General features: G+C 31.5%; 1 protein-coding gene across 2 annotated transcripts; it reads right to left on the reverse strand.

Moving 5' to 3' along the window:
- Window positions 1-7396: 7396 nt before the first annotated feature.
- On the reverse strand, window positions 7397-20395 carry LOC134712556 (integral membrane protein GPR180-like). 2 transcript variants are annotated; one of them, XM_063574240.1, is made up of 9 exons: window positions 20032-20395; window positions 18444-18581; window positions 17753-17953; window positions 17081-17261; window positions 16001-16050; window positions 15148-15302; window positions 13159-13350; window positions 12510-12587; window positions 7397-10203 (listed from the first exon to the last, which is right to left on the reverse strand). In XM_063574240.1, exons 1-9 carry the CDS (start codon window positions 20186-20188, stop codon window positions 10042-10044), a joined length of 1314 nt encoding a protein of 437 aa, XP_063430310.1. In that variant the 5' UTR covers window positions 20189-20395; the 3' UTR covers window positions 7397-10041. The 2 variants fall into 2 exon arrangements, with proteins under 2 accessions (XP_063430310.1, XP_063430311.1); XM_063574241.1 differs by lacking the exon at window positions 20032-20395 and adding an exon at window positions 19076-19208.
- Window positions 20396-20713: the final 318 nt, after the last annotated feature.

The following is a 20713-nucleotide window of genomic DNA, read 5'->3' on the forward strand; positions in this document are numbered from 1 at the left end:
TTGTATTATTTTAACTTTTAGTTTCTTGTGTACAATTTGGAGTTAAGTATGGCGTTCATTATCACTGAACTAGTATATATATTTGTTTAGGGGCCAGCTGAAGGACGCCTCCGGGTGCGGGAATTTCTCACTGCATTGAAGTTCTGTTGGTGACCTTCTGCTGTTGTCTGCTCTATGGTCAGGTTGTTGTCTCTTTGACATATTCCCCATTTCCATTCTCAATTTTATTAGTACCTGAGAATTGTGTAGAAAAATTGCATTCATGTATAGAAATATTCAAATTAATCAAACAAAGAAGCATTTGTCTAACAGTTCCAAAATGTGCTAATACTTTACAACTCATCACTGTCAAAGTACTGCTGACCCAAAGCTAAAGTGGAAAAATAAGGGTTTAATAATAATAGAATAAACAGCTGCGCCATGAGCGCATGATACGCCCGACGTCTTATGTGGAAGTTGCATGCAATAATCAAAAATAGTTTCTGAGAAAGTTTTAAGCAATAACCCCCCACCCTTTTTTTTTTTTTACAAAAAACTAATTATCACTAAAATAAAATTTTGAATCAAAACGACATGTAAAAAAAACTCCCCTGTTTAATAAATTACTCAATAACTCAAAAATTAAATTTTGAATCATCACCAAAAAGTATACAGATCTTTAAATCAACATAACAAAGAAGTGTGTAAAGTTTTAAGCAATAATCATAAATTGTTATAGAGATATGGCACAACATGTAAAAAAACTCTCCCCCTTTTTTACAAAATACTCAATCACTCAAAAATGAAATTTTGAATCATCATCAAAAAGTAAACAGATCTTTAGATTAATATAACAAAGACACGTGTAAAGTTTGTAGCAATAATCATAAATCGATTTTGAGATATGGCACGACATGTAAAAAAAACCCTCCCCCTTTTTTACAAAATACTCAATAACTCAAACATGAAATTTTGAATTATCACCAAAAAGTATACAGATATTAAGATTAATATAACTAAAAAGTGTTTAAAGTTTTAAGCCATAATCAGGAATCGTTTTTGAGAAACAGTGCGACATGTGAAAAAAACACCCCCCTGTTTTAGTTACAAAGTGCCGTAAATCAAAAAGTTTAAATCTAATTTTCACCAAAAAGTATACAGATCATTTGACCATCATAAGAAACAACTATATTAAATTTCATGAAATTTGGATAAATCGTTCTCAAGTTACGGTGCCACATGTTTACGCCAGACGGACGGACAGACACCGTTTAAAAATTTTGACGGGCTTATAAAAATAAGGCTATGTTGTATGATTGCTAATGAGCCAACTCTCTACCAACGGTCAAATGAAGTCGATTTTAGCAATTAAAGGCAATTGATGGCCTTAAACAAGGGGAAAACTCCATACTGTGTGGTCAACTGTAAAAGGCCCTGACATGAACAAAAATAATTCAATTGAGAAAATAGTCTTATTTATAACAAAGCAGTTTATGATCATGATGATAAGCAATTATGACAGACATGAACACAGGATAACCACTGAACTACAGGCTCCTGACTTGACACAGGCACATAAAGAATGTGGCAGGGTTAAACATATTTGTGAGTGCTCAACCCCCCTAACCTTACAACCAACAGCAACAAATAACAACCACACCATTGGACACTGGCAGATACAGACTATGGACTTATGGATAGCTGTATAACAACAGGTTACAAACAAATCTGGATATTTTTGTTGTGTGAGAAACCCTAAAGGTGAAGTTTTACATTTAAGAATTTAATAGAAAATTCAATGCAATTCAATTTGTTTGTCACCTACAAGGAAAGTAGTTAAGTAGTATGTCTAACCTATTTGTATAAAGCTTATTTCAAGAGGTACAAGACAAGAATGTTTCATAGCTTGCTAAAACAGATGTTTTTTGTGGCAAAGTGTGAGTCAGTCACATGTCCTTGACCTCATTTCCATGCATCAGCGACATGAATTTCTCACTTGTGTGTAATATGATATATATCCATATTTGGACACAACTGATCCTTGCAAAATTAACATGTCCATTGTACATGGTTCACTTGACCTCTACCTCATTTCCTGCATTATTATTAAGGTGTTCATGGTAAGATCTGTTTATCAGGTACTTTGAGCATTAGGTCAACCATATTTGGTGTATAAATGTTTATATGGTGTGCATGTCTGCCTGGCAGGTTCATCAGACCATGACCTAAAAAAATCAGTGCTATGTTTTCATGGTCAAGGCTATGTCTCAGATATTTTAAGCAATGGATTTAATTTATTTGGTGTTTTGGAATGATTGGAAGGTGTATGTGTCTAGCAGAGTTCAACTGACCTTGACCTCATTTCATGGTTTATTGGTCAAAGTTTATATTTCTTGGTTTGGTCAGTTTCTCAAATTTAAGTAGCAAAAGGTTAACTATATTTGATGTATGGAATCATTGTAAGGCACAGGTGTCTCTTTTACAGGGTTCATTAGAAATTTTCCCTCTTTTGTATGGATCACAGAGATATTTCAGTGTGCACTCTTGTTTTGATGTGCAATACTTTTGTAAGACCTATTAAAACATGACTAAGAAATTGGACACTGCAATGCATTTATATTTAACAATAGACAATATCTTTATTCTCATAACCATTGCAGATACATAGGTACAGAGAGAGTGCAAAATATGTACATGAATGTGCATCTATTTACAAAACATATATAAAATACAGTGGATTCAAAATAATATACATTTTAGCCAGGAGGACCCACATGTTTATCTATACACTTTATAAGCTTACATAATCTTTTTAACTCTGACTTTTTGTTTACTTTGCTCATCAGTTTTCCAAATTTTAGTGTATTAACACGAGCCAAATAATATTTATCAAGGTATAATTTTCTGCTGTCGTTAAAAAATGGACATTCTAGCAGATAATGTAATTCGTCCCCAATACTACCAATATTACAAAGATGACATTTTCTATCATTTCTATTAACATTATTCCACCTCCCTGTCTCTATTGGGAGTCTGTGGTTTGTGGTTCTATATCTACATAAAATAATACTTTCGTGCATATCCAAGATATCAAAATATTTTTCAAAATTCAATTCTAACTTAAAAATTCTATAATTTACTGCTTTTGTAGACTCTTGTAATTGTGTATTCCACAACTGTTTATAATGGTCTTGTAATCGCAACTTAAGTGCATTTTTTAACCATATATCATTACCAAAACATTGAGAAATCCAAATATTTGAAAAACCACATTCATCCAAAATATTTTTAACTTTACTCACAAAAAATGTACATACATTATTAACAGTAAATAGTGTTTTTAATAGTCTATATGCGATAGAAGATAGCTTAGTCTCTTTAGCAGATAATAACTTACACCAATATGACACTATTTTTATTTTAATATCAATCTCCAAAGGATATCTACCAAGTTCACCGTATACCATATAGTTAGGTGTGGAATTTTTCAGTTTCAAAAGAAGTTTACAGAATTTCAGATGGATTCTTTCTATAATTTCAACATTACCATGCCCCCAAATTTCACATCCATACAAAAGTATGGGTTTCACAACTTTATCAAAAAGATCTAAGTGACATTGAATAGAAAGATTATGCATGCGGCCTGCTTTCAACACATTAAACATAGCTTTTGTTGCTTTTTCTGCTAAGTGTTTCTGTGCTATTTTAGTATTACCAGTTCTAGATAATAATATGCCCAAATAGTTAAATTCTTTAACAATTTCAATGTCAGTGCCGTCTATATCAAAATGCAGTTTTGATGGCATTCTGCCTCTAGAAAAAATCATCACTTTAGTTTTCGTGACGTTAACTTTAAGCTTCCAAACATTACAGTATTCACTGAAAGAATCCAGCTGTTTCTGTAAATCATCAGCACTTTCTGCCAATAGTACTGTGTCGTCCGCATAAAGGATTACAAACAGTTTTAGATAAATTTGAAGCTTGGACTCCATTTCCTCAGAAATACTCTCGAGCCCCTGCAGGCTTTTGTCTTCCAAAAAGTGTTCTAGGTCATTCAAATATAATGCAAATAATATAGGGGATAAGTTTTCACCTTGGCGGACACCTTTGTTACACATAAAATAGTCTGAAACATTATTGTTATATACAATATTTGATTTAATATTTTCATATAAATGTATAATTACATTATACATTTTCCCATTTATATGTTGAGTAAGCAACTTAAACCAGAGTCCATCACGCCAAATGGTATCAAAAGCTCTTTCGAAATCTATAAAGGCTGCAAATAACTTCTTTTTCTTTTTTTTCAAGATATCAAAAATAGCCGACAAAGTAAATAAGTTGTCAGTCGTACTGTATCCAGATCTAAAACCACATTGACTTTCATTCAAAACATCAAAATTTTCGACAAATGTCTTAATTCTTTCATTCAAAAGCGCAGTGAATAATTTACTCATACAGCTTAGAATAGTAATAGGTCTAAAATTTTTGGGATTAAGTCTATCTCCCTTGTTTTTGTATACTGGTTTAATATTGCCAATCAACCATTTGCTAGGTATAATACCTGTGTCAAATATCATGTTAAACACTTTTTCATAAAATGGTAAAAAAACATCAACAGTAGATTTTATATATTCATTTATAACCCTATCTTCACCACATGCTTTATTATTTTTCATTTTTCTAATACATAATATTATTTCATCCCTTGTAATAGGGAGATTTATATCATTATTATTTGACCCATGTTGATCTGGGTCAATACCCGGTAAATCTGTGGTCGCTGTGTCAACATCAACAGCATCTAGACCTTTAAAAAAATCGAATAAAGACTCTATAGGTATATCAGGTTGTTGTTTTCTTTTCCCTTGGTTTAATAATTTCCAGAATTCTCCTGGATTTTTCGATTTTAAATTGTTCATATCACTCATCATTTTCTTTCTATGTAAATTGATTTTTTTATCTAAAATTTTTTTATATTTTTTTTCCGTAAGTCGTAAGTTCTGTTTTTGTTGAACAGATGATTTTGATGAAATATTTCTCTTTAGTTTTCTATAATTTTGCCTAGCAAATCTGCACTCCTCATCAAACCAGGGTTTATCTACTGGTTTTATTTTTTTTCGTATCTTTGGTTTGAAAATACCAAACGTATTTCTGCCAGAATCAAGCATAATTTTACAAACATCATCAAAAATCGTATCAACCTTCAATTGGTCAAAATTATCACTTGAAATTTGATCTAGACTTTCAAAAATCATGTCTTTTCTTTCTTGAGACAAATTATTTTTAAAATCATTTTGTAAATCCCAATTCCACTTTTTAATTTTTTCATCTTTTTCATTTGTGTTTTGTGAAATATTTCCAGAATCAGAATGTTCTTGATACTTGTTCTTAAAGGAAACTGTTATAGGACTGTGTACATCAGAAAATAATCCAGAAAAATCGTGCAGAAAAAAGTTGCACACAAATCTCAACAGATGTACAGATGTGATCACATAATCTACAACGCTAGCATTTCGACAGGTAAAATTTCCCGAGTTACCTCCCATTCGCCCATTTAAAATAAAAAGTGAGTTTGCCCGACAAAACTCTAATAAAAGATTTCCATATCTGTTTTTCGCCTTATCTAAACTTTGTCTTAATAAAGGAATATTAAGTTCATCTAAAACTACATAATCGTTCTCAATAAACCCAAAAATTTCAGTTTGACTCTCTTTATCATTCATTGTTGTATAATCAACGTCGTTACCCGTTCGTGCGTTAAAATCCCCAAGCAGGCAAACATTAATACTTTTCGCTGTGAGGTCTATATATTCATTTGCAATTTGTCGAAATGCATCATCTGTAGAATATGGACTGTTCTCAGGTGGGACATATACAATACCAAAATAAAGATCATCATCAGTTTTTAAATAAGTTTTACATACTTTAAACCACATTACAAAATTACAGTCAGTTTCTAAAACCTCAATATATTTTGACAAATTTTCTTTGTAACCTAACACTATTCCACCTGACCTTCTTTTAGCAATTTTATATCTGTTTTCCATAACAAATTTATAGTCATCTAATTTAATTTCATCGATGTCATCAGTTTTAGTTTCAGTAAAACAAACGATACTATGTTTTTTTATTAGTTCTTGAAAGTCCGGATATTGTAATCTGTTCCTGAGACCACAACAATTTAAACATAATATATCTAACTCTAAAATGTTTGGACAATTGTTTAATTCAACATGTTTTTTTTCACTTAATGTTGTGTGTTCTCCCTGGCGTTCCTATGAACCACTTTTTTCAGTTGGAGATGAACCTGCTCTTGGACGTTTATTTGGGCGACCGTTCGTTTGTCGAATAGGTGTTTGATGGGTGATCTGACTATCCGATCTCCTGTCAGTATTTTGCGGTGCGATAACTGTTGTATTCATATTGTTTACAAGATCTGAAGTAAACGCATTATCTTCTGATATGTATAGTTCATTGTTAATGTACAGTTTGTCTCTCACAAGGGTTACTCTGTTCCCTCCCCTTTTAGCCTCTTTCATCACTGGGTAAAGTTTGCGTCGTCTATTTTCGATTTCTTGGGGAAATTGTTCTTTTATTCCGTATTGCGAATCCTTGAGATAATATGCTTTCTCAAGTACATGCTGGAGGTCATTTCTGTAAAGGAATCTTGCAACTATAGGTTTTGGACCATTTCTAGAATTTTTTCCAAAGTGGTGCACATTTCCAAATTGAATATTGTGCTCTATACCAAGTTCTTTGTACAAAAACATGCGTAACTTTTCCATAGTGTTTTCATACTTCTCATAGTATAAACCGGTGAAAATAAGGTTGTTTTTCATCGACCGGCACTGTAGGTCTAATACAGTTTCTTGAAGTGCCTTTATTTCGTGCGATATGTGTTGCTCATTTGTGTTTGTTTTTGACTTAACTTTCTCATCTATAGCTTGGATAGTTTTTGTTACCTTGGTTATTTCCTTAGTGTTTATTTCACACTTTTTTTTCGTTTCGTCAAAAATGTTACTCAGGCCTTCAACGTCTGTTTCAAGTTGACCACATGTTTGTCGGATTTCTGTTACGTCTTTTTCTACTGTACGGACTTTGTAACCGAGGGAGAGTATACTAGATTTTAGTTCTTCAATACCTATGACACTGTTCTCAATTTTTTGTAGCCTTTTATCTATGCTTGTTACAAGCCCTACGAGGAGATTAAACATAGCAAATGTAGATTCTTGCCCATGGTCCTTCTCCAATATAGTTCTACTCTCTTCAAGGAGTTTGGAGGTCTCATTTAATGACATTTTTACTGTAACTAACGGATATGGTAATTATGGTAAGTATATGCAAGTTTAAAGGTCAATTTGCATAATCAATAGTCGGGAATGTCTTCCAACAGATGATAACAAAAACAAGATTTGAAAACAATAAATATTTTATTTGTTGTCATAACAACCACTTTACATTTTGACATAAAATAATCATTGCACCATTTGATGACTTAAACACCTAGTATTAGAACAATTACCACAATAAAAGATGCAGATGATTTAACTCTTCACTTAACAATATTGAAACAAATGAATGATTATTTTCTACAATGGTAAATGAAAAACAGCAGTCATTTATTTAGTTTAAAACAGATTACAGTGTATTATCAAACGTTACCCTCTTTCTTTTATAGGGAATAAATTATAATAGAAAATCCTGTTTCAATAATTTCTGTTAAAAGCATTGCATTAATAAATCATATAAACATACGGAACCCAGTTTAAAAAATGCTCCCTCTTTTGGTGATTAATTTATTTATAGGAATGTTCGATTGATACTTTGCAATTTATGATGCTGTCGAACCTAGAAAACTGTCTATAGGACTATCAAAAACTTGTACTACAGATAATGATGGCTAATTTCAACAAAATACAATATGACAATGAATTGGCATCAGTCATTTACTTAACAACACATATTAAATACAGGTAAGCTGGTTACCATAATGATTCTAACATACGTAACAGATTTAGAAATATTTCTATGTATTTCTCATAATAAAAAAAAACAATAAGTAATGAGGTACTCAAACTAAATCTACTTAAATGTTTTACAGTAACTACAGCCAATACAATTTGTCGGACTAGTCTATAGTTGGAAAAGAATGTTTTAAGGAATGTTTTAATTTTTCATTCTATGATTGGTTAAAAGAAAATTTATTGCTATTCATAATTTGCCATCACAAATGAATCTTGCATTTATAAGTTATCAAGATCTGTATTAAGTATAACAAAAAATTGAAATTGATAAAATTATAATTTGTGTTCAAATAAGCATAAGAAAATAAAAAGCTATTCCTTTACATTTAATTTGTAATGAAACAAAAAAGGATATTCTACCATGTTTCTCCAGATTTACACCCATTTTCATCTAATTTTATCATATATGCAGATGAGGCAAATTCCATGCTCAAGTATAAGAAATTCAATCACAAATCAGATGGTTGGATGAAGTACAAAAAATTTGGCTTGTAAGAGAAAAAAAATGTAATGTAGTACATATGGATGGAAAAATAAAATACTGTTGTCTTATGACTGTAGCATATTTATTCAGTTCTACCTTTCACTAGCTTAGGACTAGTGTAACCTGCTACTAAAAAAGGTAATATGTGTACTTAGTGGAAGATTACTGTTACATAACTACAAAAGTTATAATAATAATTCGCAACATTTTAAAGACATCTTACCCTTAACAATTCTCATTTATACATTGAATACATAACTATTTTATGAGCACATTTGTATATGATATGTAACATTCTCACTTAAAATAATCTGCTCAGTTAATTAATTACCACAGTCAATATAACATTAAATGAGAGTATATTTATGTCTAACATAACTGAATCAAATACATCCCTCCCCCAAAATAAACCAATTTTAAACAATAATAAAAAGAATCCCATACAAAAATAGAGAATCTAAAGAGCTTGTGTCAATCATCTATGTGCATCTTTAACAATGGCCAAGCACTCTACAACGTTATTCCATAATAAAATGCATGAAAAAAAGTATGTTTTTGCTGATCATTTTTGGTTTTTACACTTTCTCTCTAACAAAGCTTTACCCAAAAATCTAAAATGTCAATCAAAATTTTAAAGGGCAATGCCTTCTATAAGGGGACTGAGGATTTCTGCTTTGCTTTCCAAATGAAGTATGAAGCCACAGACAAGTTCCCATGTGGGCTACTGCAGGTCTCTCAAGGTACAGGGTGGAGAGATCAAGTCATTAGTTGAAATTTTCCCATGCAGGGGAAAAGTGCAGTTTAATGCTGCGGATGTGTTCCCATGTGGGCAAGTAGATCTTGTCTTGCTGATAATTTTTACTATTGACAATTGCTATAACTACTACAGTTCTCAAAATAAAAAGCAAAATAAAAAGAGAAGAATTAATCATCATTTATTAAAGGGTATTAATTTCTATCAGTAGTTAGGCAGTTTTTGGTTTTTGTGGCCACGTTTGTTGGCAAGCAGAATTACTAGACACATGTTTTTACAATAGATACCCTAAATGGCCCATTAGGGTCAGAGCAAAAGATTTTTGAAAGGTTAATGAATGACAGAGGACGTCAACAAAAACCAAACAATAGCAATTGCTCACACGGACATTTGGGCCATTTGAAACTCTATTTCATCATACCAATTTTTAGAAAATCTACAATTTAAATAAAATTTGATGAATATGTAAAAAATAATTTCATATGTTTTAATTCCAGAATATGTGTGGATGGAAATAAATTATAAAACTACCTATTTTTAAAACATGTTAAAATAGTGCCTAAAGTGTCAATACTGTCCATTTCCAGAAGGAATCAAATCCTTTAGTATGACCCGCTGTGCTGATTTTATATCTTGGTGGTGTCGTACATACTTTCTGCTAAGACATTCTGAACTTTCAATGCCACTGAAGATCAGTTAAACAAAGTTACATTTCCAAATATAATGACCATACTGGTCCCTTCACATCTTTCTGAACACAGTTTTGGGCAAAGTTAATTATCCATGTTGTTCTGTCATGAGTATAATTTGTATCCTAAAGTTTTATCCATTCTGACATGTAAGGGGAGAGAACTTGATAAAGCAGATATTTCCCAGTACAGGCTTCTAGACAGGAATAACTTATACAGCATGGCCACAGCTCCACACTGACTCATTACAACTGCCATTGTTATCAACTGAAAAAAAATATCAAGTATTAATTAGCTTCATATTTAAACGAAATATCACATGATCAACCTGCCAACTTTTGAAAATCTCCATGAGGGGTTTAAGTGTTTGACCAGATTTTAAGGGTTACAATTTTTGCGACGTTTCTGTGTGCATTGTTTTTACTCCTAAAATAATATAATTTCTCTTCTGCTTTCTTTTGGTATACAAATGATGAGCTTGTAGGCCTTAGTTTTCTTTTATTTGCATGATTCTTGTACTATTAAATTTCAAATTTACAAAGTAACTGAAAAATAGAGAAAAATGGCATTCAAAGTAGAGACCCCCTTCTCCCCTCCAAAGACCTTCTTTCCTATGAACCATGACTCAAAAGACCTAAATCTACATGTCCTAAAGTTAGAAGGATGAATACAGATTTTGATTAAGTCTCATCAGTATTAATGAGAAAATGGATAAAATTTAAGTTATCTTACTGTATTCAGAGGTGCTCTTATAATTACCGGCGGAGGCTTATACAGTAACACAGTAGAAATGATTACAAAATTGCATCGCTTTTAGATCAACAGACACATGACGTCTGGTTTCAAAAATTTAACATAGTTCAAGATAAACAATGTTTTCTTGAGAGTTCATTACAGTTCTCATCTTGTGGAATTACTGCATGTACAGTAAATATTGCAAATTGTGCTTGTATGATAAATTGATTAAAATTGAAAGGCTGTCTGACCGAAAATTGTGTTTATGCATTAATTCTGAGGATTGTTATGACCAATAAGTAATCTGATTACATACAACTAATTATGACACCTGTTGTGACTGTTGAATAGCGTAGGGTCGCTAACTTGTCATGTGTCCTCAGGTCAAATTATAGATATTTTAAAAATTGATAAAAAAAACTTCAAAATTGGTAACCAATAATTTTTCCTGGTATATTTTGTGAAAATCAGGATTTTTACTAGATTTACGATCCTGATATAGGGTTGAGGGATGAAAATCAGAATGATTCTGCGAAAATCAGGATAGTTGGCAGGTCTGCATGATTAAATAGTATGCTACATTTCATAACATTAAATGTTGATTCAACAAATACCCTTCCAGTGGTATTAACAAAAGGCTTGATAGCTCAAATTGGAAGTTTAAATTGACAATGTCATTTCTTTTTAAAATACTAATACACATTTAAATGAAATTATCAATAACAACAATCATGATAGAGATTTTTTTTATTTCCAATTTAATATAGTTTTCCCTTCAAAAATTATGCATGTGTCTCTTGTGTAAACAAGCTTTCCAACACAAGTTAACTTTTATCACATTTGCAACGAGTATAAATTAAAAATTTCACTTGAATACTTAAATCCTTAACACAATGTTACTCTTTCAGACAAAAAATTCCAGCATAATTTGACACCTACAAATGTTCAGTATATAAGTGTTGCACCAAAAAAATATACAAAATTTTTTAAAGATTTTAGTTCACTTAAAATTGACAGTATTGGTTTATTCTAAAGTACATTTGCAATTCAAATAATCAGAACTACAAAAATTTCAACAATCAGCTGTTGGTTCCAAGAGCCCTATTTGCCTGAAATTCTTGATATTTTAGATTTAAGGGCATACGATACAGTTTTGACCCTGTATTTACAAGTTCGTGAAAATTTGCATATAGGCTATTTTTTACCTGATTAAATCAAATATGCAATAAAAAATATACCTTCATGAGCTACTTTTTGAGTAAAATGAGTTCGAAATTTTGTATATTTTCTCAAAATTCAGATTTGTGGCCGTAATTTTATTTTCGAAAGGATGACATGAATTTTTTGTTATAAAAGATAAACACAAATTGTTTTTTGTAAAATAATCGGTAATTTCTGTATTTTATAAGTATTCTAAAACATCATGCATTTTTTTGTTCAGAAATAACTCATATTTAACAAATGTTCATGAGTTGGGGAAAATACCTCATTTTTTGCTGCATGTTTATCAAAATTAAAAAAATTCCTCTATTTACAGTTTTATAAAATTTGGGTCACATAATCTCCCTGCAAAAAGAAACAAATTGCTGTTTTGAAAAATAGGGGTCCATGAACTCGTTTTCAAATTAAATCAGTTTGAATGACAAAAATCAGTCGAAAAATGCATCTTTTCCCGATATGTCACAGTTTGATGTCGCGAAAACAACATTTTACGTTAGCAACGTCATTACCTCCCCTGTAACTGTATCGTATGCCCTTAACATGAACTTGATCTATAACTCCAAATTTTTCAAATTACATATGTTCCTACTTGCAAGAATTTTCAATAGATCACTTACCTTATATCTGAGGTATTCATAAAATATCCACGATATCACCACTATCAAAGGATAACATAAAAACCATAACATACAACTCTGAAATAGGCAAAAACACAAAAATTAAAATCAAAACAGGATTTTATTTAAAGAATGGGTAGGTTTTTCAGACACACATTATCAGAAAACTTAAGATGCAGTGCTAAAAATATTTGTGAAACGATGCCTTTTGGTGGGATGCATTTTTTTCTTTAGTAATGATCAGTAATACTCAAAACCAAAAATATTAAGGAGAAAATTAGATGATTATATCTGGAGCCACAGTTATAGAACTTTTTAAAGTTTTCTATTAAAATGACCTAAACATGGTTGGGGTGTGTAAATATAATAATGAAAGTAAATTTAGAACCAAGTATAAATAGAAACCAAGTAAAATTGTGTTTTCTACATGTATATCATCTTCTTTAAAAATGAATTGTTACATCACATCACAACGAAAACAATCAAGGAGAATTAAAATTCACCAGGATTTTCCTTTATAAGACTATATAGCTCTTGGAACAAATTAACTAATTGAGAACATGATGCCATTGAAATAAAGGAATTTTAGGATAAACGTTATATTATTATCATCACTTTTATCAACAGAATATGACCAATAAATACTTACTTTAGTGAAAGACTTATAAAATTCCCTACGTAAAGCACTCCTTTCTGCTGATACTGTTACATTGAGATTCCAGGCAAATAAGGCAGCTAATAAAATACGTAGAACTACAAGTGCTAAACCAGCATAACTACGATGAGCGTGATACATTCTGTGATCTGTATCTTCTATCTGTTCCCATATAAATAGTATTGCCTACAAAGAAATAAAAATATCTTATGCTAACTAATGAACTTTTATATGGTAATTACAGTATGTTGAGAATATCACAATAGTTGTTGAAGCAGAGGTCATATTTTAAAATTCAAAATTCAAAAATATGGCAAATATATATGTAACACTCAGAAACGTGTCCTTCCCCCCAAACGTGTCCTTGTTGACGTCACTGAACTGCAATAGATGTCTAGATCAAAACATCGCCAAAGCGTGTGATTTGTATAAACACCCAAACGTGTCCATTTCTCAACTTACCCCAAACGTGTCCAATGCCAAAAACGTGTCTATATCAAGCGTTATTTCGTTAATACTGTTCCATTAATACTAATTTATACTAATTTTACCATTTCATTAAAAATATACATAAGGTACTTTTTCAAACCGGCTGAAAAACTGGGTAAAAGTGGGGGCGTATTTAGTTAAACTGTACAATTAATGGATGAAAGTGTCCCTTTCTCTGCACATTAAAATTTGTTCTCTCTAAATATTGTGAAACACCGGCTACTGGACGATCAACAGTCTAAAGTAAATTTATACAGTTCAAATGTAAAAGTAAAAACTTCTTTCCTATGTTCTCGCTAAATATGCATGAAATACTTGCAACTGGACAATACGCAATCATCAGTTTAAAGATATCTTAAACAGTATAGAACAGTAAAATCATCAAAACATGTATGTTCTCTAATATGCATGAAATACTTGCAACTGGAAATACGCTATCAACAGTCTAAAGTTAATTTATACAGTACAAATTGAATTGCACAATTTCGGTAACCACTAATAACCGGCGTTGATCACATAATATCTATATTAATAAAAAGAATCTATAAAACCAATGCATGAAATATTTGGCACTGGACGTTATGTCTCTTGATCGTGTGTCTTTAGTGATGCTGGAAACCTAAAATTTATTAGAAAAAAACAGATAACCAGTTGATGATTTGATGAGATTTTGAAATACACACACATTCAGATGGAGAACTATTTTAAACCAAAAAAAAATCCAAAAAATGCTGCTTAACGCCCGCCATGCAATATTCTGATAAATATAGAAAGAATCAACGGAATTTATAAATACAAAATAATTTACAAAGTTACCGATTAATTCAACTCTATAATTATTCAGTGTAGGTTCGCTCTAAATGATTATGAAATACTTGCAACTGAACAATAAGCAATTTCAGTCAAAAGATAATTAACAATTACAGATTAAATTTTGAATTATGATATTCATTTAAAACCTACATTTAATTAGGTAGCTAAAGCTAATAAATAAAAAGTTTGTAACCTGTGTCACCATCATAGAATTGCCGTAAAGTTAACGTTATCAGCGATTTTATTTAGGAGTTACATGTAGTAACGCTAAACAATGTGAGACGTTCTGGCGTTAAATATTGGACACGTTTTGGCAAATAACATTTATTGGACACGTTTGGGGAATATTGTACATTTCGGACACGTTTAGGGAGAAAAGACACGTTTGGGGGAATCGGACACGTTTGGGGGGGGGAAGGACACGTTTGGGAGTGTTACATATATACCCTGACAGCTATCTGAGTATATATGTAATTTATACTTTTAATAGATATATAATAACAGTGGACTTTGTTCTGCTTTTCCAAAGATTGCAAAATGTGTAGACATACTAAACGTATTTAACAGAAACAATTAAATTCAATTCTTTTAAGTGACAGGTCTTATAAATATACACATAAGGAGATGTTGTATGATTGCCAATATATAGAACTTATATTTAAACTCTTATTTGTTACATACCTGTATTACAGCCAAGACCCCTACAACTCTAGCTGCAGGTTTTTTACTGATTATATGTAGATGTGATACTGCTTTATAACTTGTGCCTAAGGTCCATCCAAGACTTAGACTGAGTAACATATACAACATAGCAAACTGAGACAATACATCAAAAACTGAAACAAAATATTACACAAGTGGTAAATCAAAAATATTTATACCATCAAATTCAAGATATAGTGAAATTTTCTGGTTCTATATACTTACGGAAATCTTTTAAAACAGCTTGTTTAAGGTTGTTTTTCTTATCATTGCCAACAAATCATTATTAAATCCTAAACTTTTGGTCAGATGAAGATTTCACTGTTGCCTAATTGACATGGGGCAGATGTTATGAGTGTACCCATGAAAACCTTAGTACTAAAACTACTAATTTTGTATTTTGTTTGAGATATTGTCAGCATTTGCATTCCCCATACAACATCCCTATAACTTTTCCCCGACTTCATAAAAAAAAAATCTGCAAAAATTGTGGTGACTATTTAGGAAGATTTTTAGAGTTCTTTTTAAAGTGAGTTTATTAAATCACCTTAAAAACTAGTTTAAAAATTAAAAATTCTTAGAATGAGAATGAAAAGCTGTGGGTTTTTTTTTGGTGATTTTACAGAGTGGAAATGCTATTCTAAATTTAATCTCAAAACCACAAAGAAACACACAATTTACAATTGCCAACTGTATAAAATCCCCTTAAACACATATATCATTCAACTATCTAGAAAATTTTAGGGAAATTAATATTATTTTTTTCAATGCAAAAAAATGAAACAATAAAACACCATTCCTGGTAAAAAAAAATCCTTTATTTTATACTTACATTCAGCTATTAATTCTACAAATGATGAACCCATTCCATCTTTTGAATACCTAAAATAATTTGAAATAAAATATATATCTTTAATATATTATCATTATACCTGACTTTTATCATGAGCATAGGGAATGCTAAAGAACTGAAAAATAAGATTCAGCACAAACCATCAATGTTAAAATGAACAATACATGTGCTAAACCTATCGTTGAACAAATGTTTGAAAATTTTGAACCTAACAACATATCAGTTCTCCATACTAAGCTACCTCAAAATTGGTTAATTTTCATGTCTGCATGCATATCAATAAAAAGCTATAAGAACTATCCAATTACTTAATTACATATATTCGGTCTTTTTCTCCATATTTTTGTTGTTGTTATGTCAATAAAAAGGGCATAAACATGCAGCATTTTGTTGTACTGTTACACCACTACAGGCTGGCTCATCCTCAAATATGTTAAACCATGCCAAAATTTGTATGTGTTTGTCACAAGTCCGGATCTTGCAATTTAGTTGTTGTCATTGGTTGCTGTACTGTGGATTCATTAATATTCTTTGGAAACTGATTTTCGTGTACTTCGTGGGAACAGTGGAATCACGAATTTCAATGTTCAACAAAATACAAGTTTTACATAGGAATGTATGCAAACTTTGACAAAACCATGAATTCAAATATCCATGAATATGCAAGATTTCCTCAATCCACATAAATTGCTACCCACGAAAATAAATGAATCCACAGTATATCATATGTGTTTTTTGCTTATTGTTTTGTACAGAAAGGAGGCTGCAAGTTTCCTCATTTCATTGTATTACATTTGTCTTTTGGAGTCTTTTGTATGTAACTTGCTTTGTGGTATGGGTTTTACTTATTGTTGAAGTATGAAATGTGACCTATAGCTGCTAGGTTCTACTTCATTTGGTCTCTGGTGGAATCTGTGTCATTTGCAATCACAGCACATCTTCTTATTTTTATAAATAAGTCAAAGTCTTGACACAAAGACATTATACATGTCATAATTTCTTTAGTTAAGACCAGAATAATTTTTTTCTAGCTATGAACAGAAACAAATAAGAACAAACCTTTGTAAATGAATCATCATAATAAAGCTCCCTAATGCCTGTAGACAGGTAGACACTGATAGTAATTGTATGACTAGCTGCATTGGGCCTCCTTTACTTAATGTTTCATACAATCGTGGAGCAAATATACACCCTAATACAAAATACGCTAAAGTCAATAACTGGTAAAATCTAAGAAGTCCTGAAAAAAGAAATTTTAGTAAATTGTTAAAATTTGAATGCAGTAAATGGATAGTGAAATCAAATAGGTTAAATAAGAGAAAAAGTGAAATAAAGCACTCAGTTATGCTTTGTTTATAGATATCTATGCAGAAATGTATAACATCATCATATATTTATAGATTATCGTTGATCATGTCATCGAGATTGATGTTCTCGCTCGAGCCGGTATCTGTTTATCGCTATTTTACCTATGACGATGTTTCAATTTAATTACAATTTCATTAGCAAGGCCATGTGCCTCTCCTTAGTTTCTAGCGATAATTTTCCATTTTAAGCAAGAAGCATATGAAAAATTAACACAAAAATGATCAAAGGAAAAAATGCACAAAATAGCGATGAATAGAGATTATATGTAGCCCTCTAGATGGCTTTCTACTTATTGTGTTGATAGAATGCTGTTTCATTGACCTTTATCTCAGGTCACATGTTATCAACATCTTTAGTATTTACCTGTTTCATCATCTCCAAAATGTTCTGTAGGGTTTCCTAGGGAGTCAGGATTGAGTAATTGTATTGTATAATGTATGTAGTTAGGTTTGATCTCTCGACTGTCATCTCCACAGGTGTTATCATCCACGTATAACACATGGTAAAGGTGTGGTTTATCTATGTAACTTACTGTAAAATTACCAGTTCTGTTCTTTATTTGATCTGTTCATAACAAAGTAATAATTAAAAAATTTATACACCTTAAGAGTATGATCAGGAAAAAAGATGGTGTTTGTTTTGTACATGTATGTTTTCAATATGAAATTGTATTTATTCAACAACAAAATTAAAAATAGTTTGGGTCAGATATTTATGAAATTTACACCAAACTAAATGTACTGGTTTGACAAGAAAGACTCTGATAAGTGGACCAACTTTTATGAAGTGAAGGCCGTAATTCTGGGAAATTGGGTCATCTGGAAAGGAAACAAAAGCTTGGTCTGTACATTGTAAGTCAAATTTATAAATAATCATTAATGTTTTCTAAAATGGAAGATTAAACTCACATCTCACATATTTATTTAACATTTGAAAATTATTGAATTTTATTGACATCATTGTAATCACTTTACTTTTGCAACGGCATACATGTATTTTTCAATGATAAAAATGAACAATTAACGAAAATTTAACCTTTATAAATAATACCTACATACTGCCCTGGCTAATTCAAATTTATTTTCACACGCGTCTTCTTGTAACGCATCGCTCCAATCGTCATTTAAAAACAAAACAAACTTTGGTGAGGAATGACCTGTATCATTCAAGGTGTAGTTCAATAAAGCTTGACCTGTAATAAAATAAACTTTGATGAGGGATGACCTGTATCATTCAAGTTGTAGTTCAAAATACACTTAATAATTTGCATTACCATAAAATTCTTTTAAAAAATACCACTGCCATGACTACCAGCCTGAAATTAACCCATAATGGTCATATTCTTCAACTGGAAAATCTGTCCAGCTAGACCCGAGAATCTGAATCCAGAATCGGTCCCGCTTAAACTTTGACGTCATTCAACAATCACTTTCATGACTTTTCCTTTGTGGCATCAGATATTTTCTTTTAGAAAGTCAAAATTTAAGTGAAATTTCGATGATATCCAGTAATGGCAGATAAAAAAAGATAAGCCATAAGGTGTATTGTATCAGGGGTGTATGAGAAAAACTTGTCCAAGATTACACTGACGTCCTACCGTAGGACTCCTACGGCTGTTTTGCCATACAAGCTGGGGCCGTGGGACGTCAGAGCTCTTCCCATTACAAAAAAAGGATATTTGCCCACCCAAAATAAATGCGCTGCTTTGTCGCTTCTGGAGCCGACTGAGGGCCTTGGAATTATATAAATCGGGCATCATTCTCTTCATTTTTCATTCATCTCTTCATTTTTGTAAGTTTCACCTAACTGCCATCCTTTATTTTCTCATAACTAGACAGTTTTAACAGTCAGCCATCAATTTCAGCATTTTGCCTTTCATTTTCAAAGATTATCACGTGACCACGAGAAAACAGTGCAAAAGACCTTAATGTAACTCCTCGTTCATTTACAATGCAAGTTACCTAAATGTCTGAGAGCTTCCGATTGTTATCGTGGTTGGAACTAAATGCTAATTACCGATCTCCTTTAAAGGAGGTGAAAAAACGTGGTTGCTTCTAAATGTTAAACATCGATCTCCTATAAAGGAGGAAAACAAATATAAATATTTGCATATTTGAGTCTCGAGGCCTAGAACTCTCTCGTAACTTGATGTCCATTTGAAAGTGAATGTCAAAATGCAAAAGTCGATGAGTGTCTGTGAAAACTGTTAAAATATAGAAAAATAAAGGTTGGCAGGTAGGTGAAACTAACATAAATGAAGAGATTGATGCCAGATTTATATAATTCCAAGGCCCTCAGTCGGCTCCAGAAGCGACAAAGCAGCACATCTATTTTGGGTGGACAAATATCCACTGTTTGATATGAGACAAGCTCTGACTTCCCATCGCCCCAGCTTGTCTGGCAAACAGTTGTCGTGGTACGTCAGAGTAATCTCGAACTAAGAGAAAAACCATCCCTGAAATAGTAGAAGGATTATTCTAATACCATGTTTATGGATTCTGTGTCCAAAGTGATTTTAAGATTTATGGGAAGCCAAGTCAGAATATTATTAGGGACACACAAAAAAAGCGATTGCTGTAGAGGTAGTTTTGGATGAAACAAAATGTTCAACTGCAAATCTTGCATATTTTTTTTACATTTACCATGAAAGCAAAATGTTGTTAAATACTGTCCCCATTCGTTAATAGCTGAATGACTTGAAAGTGTTCCTGATATGGTTTTGCTGTTCGTTGTTTTTAAGAAATAGGAAAATGTTAATAAAACCGAAAGGTGTCGAAATGTAAAAACTGTGACACTCATGTTTCGACACAAAGTTTTATATATCTTCGTTTTAAGATATTCAGTATCATTTTACTAAGCCATTTTTTATAACAACTCTTTGTCTTTTAATCACTTTGACAGAGAGGATGTGAAAATCTGTCTCCCTGTTTACAGGATTTGCAGTCTGCTCTAAAACGTGTAATGTCGTTAAAATATGATATGAAAAGAAAGTAAACGGCTACATAAATACACAAAATTTAGCTTTAAATCTGAACTATGTTTGATTTCAGTACATTTAAAAAATTTGGTTCACCAAGAAGCTTTCAAAATTAGAAATTTTAAAGGAAAAGTAATGTCATTAAATATCGTAAATCGGCGACTTGAGCGACCAATTTCTGGTGACAACAGAGTAAAGTGTTGAAATATTTTTACATATTTCGGTCCACACCAAATAAACAATTTTGCATTTACTTGAGGATTTCAATTTTGTATATAAATGAATTTCACGGATTTGTTTGAAAAATTGAAAATCATCAATCATGTGCTACAGACAAAATAAAAAGC

The sequence above is a fragment of the Mytilus trossulus genome, chromosome 3 (assembly GCF_036588685.1).
Source record: "Mytilus trossulus isolate FHL-02 chromosome 3, PNRI_Mtr1.1.1.hap1, whole genome shotgun sequence".
Lineage (NCBI taxonomy): Eukaryota > Metazoa > Mollusca > Bivalvia > Mytilida > Mytilidae > Mytilus > Mytilus trossulus.

What these genes read in the sequence shown, in the direction of transcription:
- LOC134712556 (XM_063574240.1), bottom strand. Translation starts at nt 20,188, where the DNA reads ATGAGTGTCACAGTTTTTACATTTCGACACCTTTCGGTTTTATTAACA. An exon ending in AACAACATTTTGCTTTCATG is followed by an intron (nt 18,582 to 20,031) that starts GTAAATGTAAAA and finishes ATTTTATTACAG; the next exon opens with GTCAAGCTTTATTGAACTAC. An exon ending in TGTAGAATTAATAGCTGAAT is followed by an intron (nt 15,303 to 16,000) that starts GTAAGTATAAAA and finishes ATTTTGTTTCAG; the next exon opens with TTTTTGATGTATTGTCTCAG.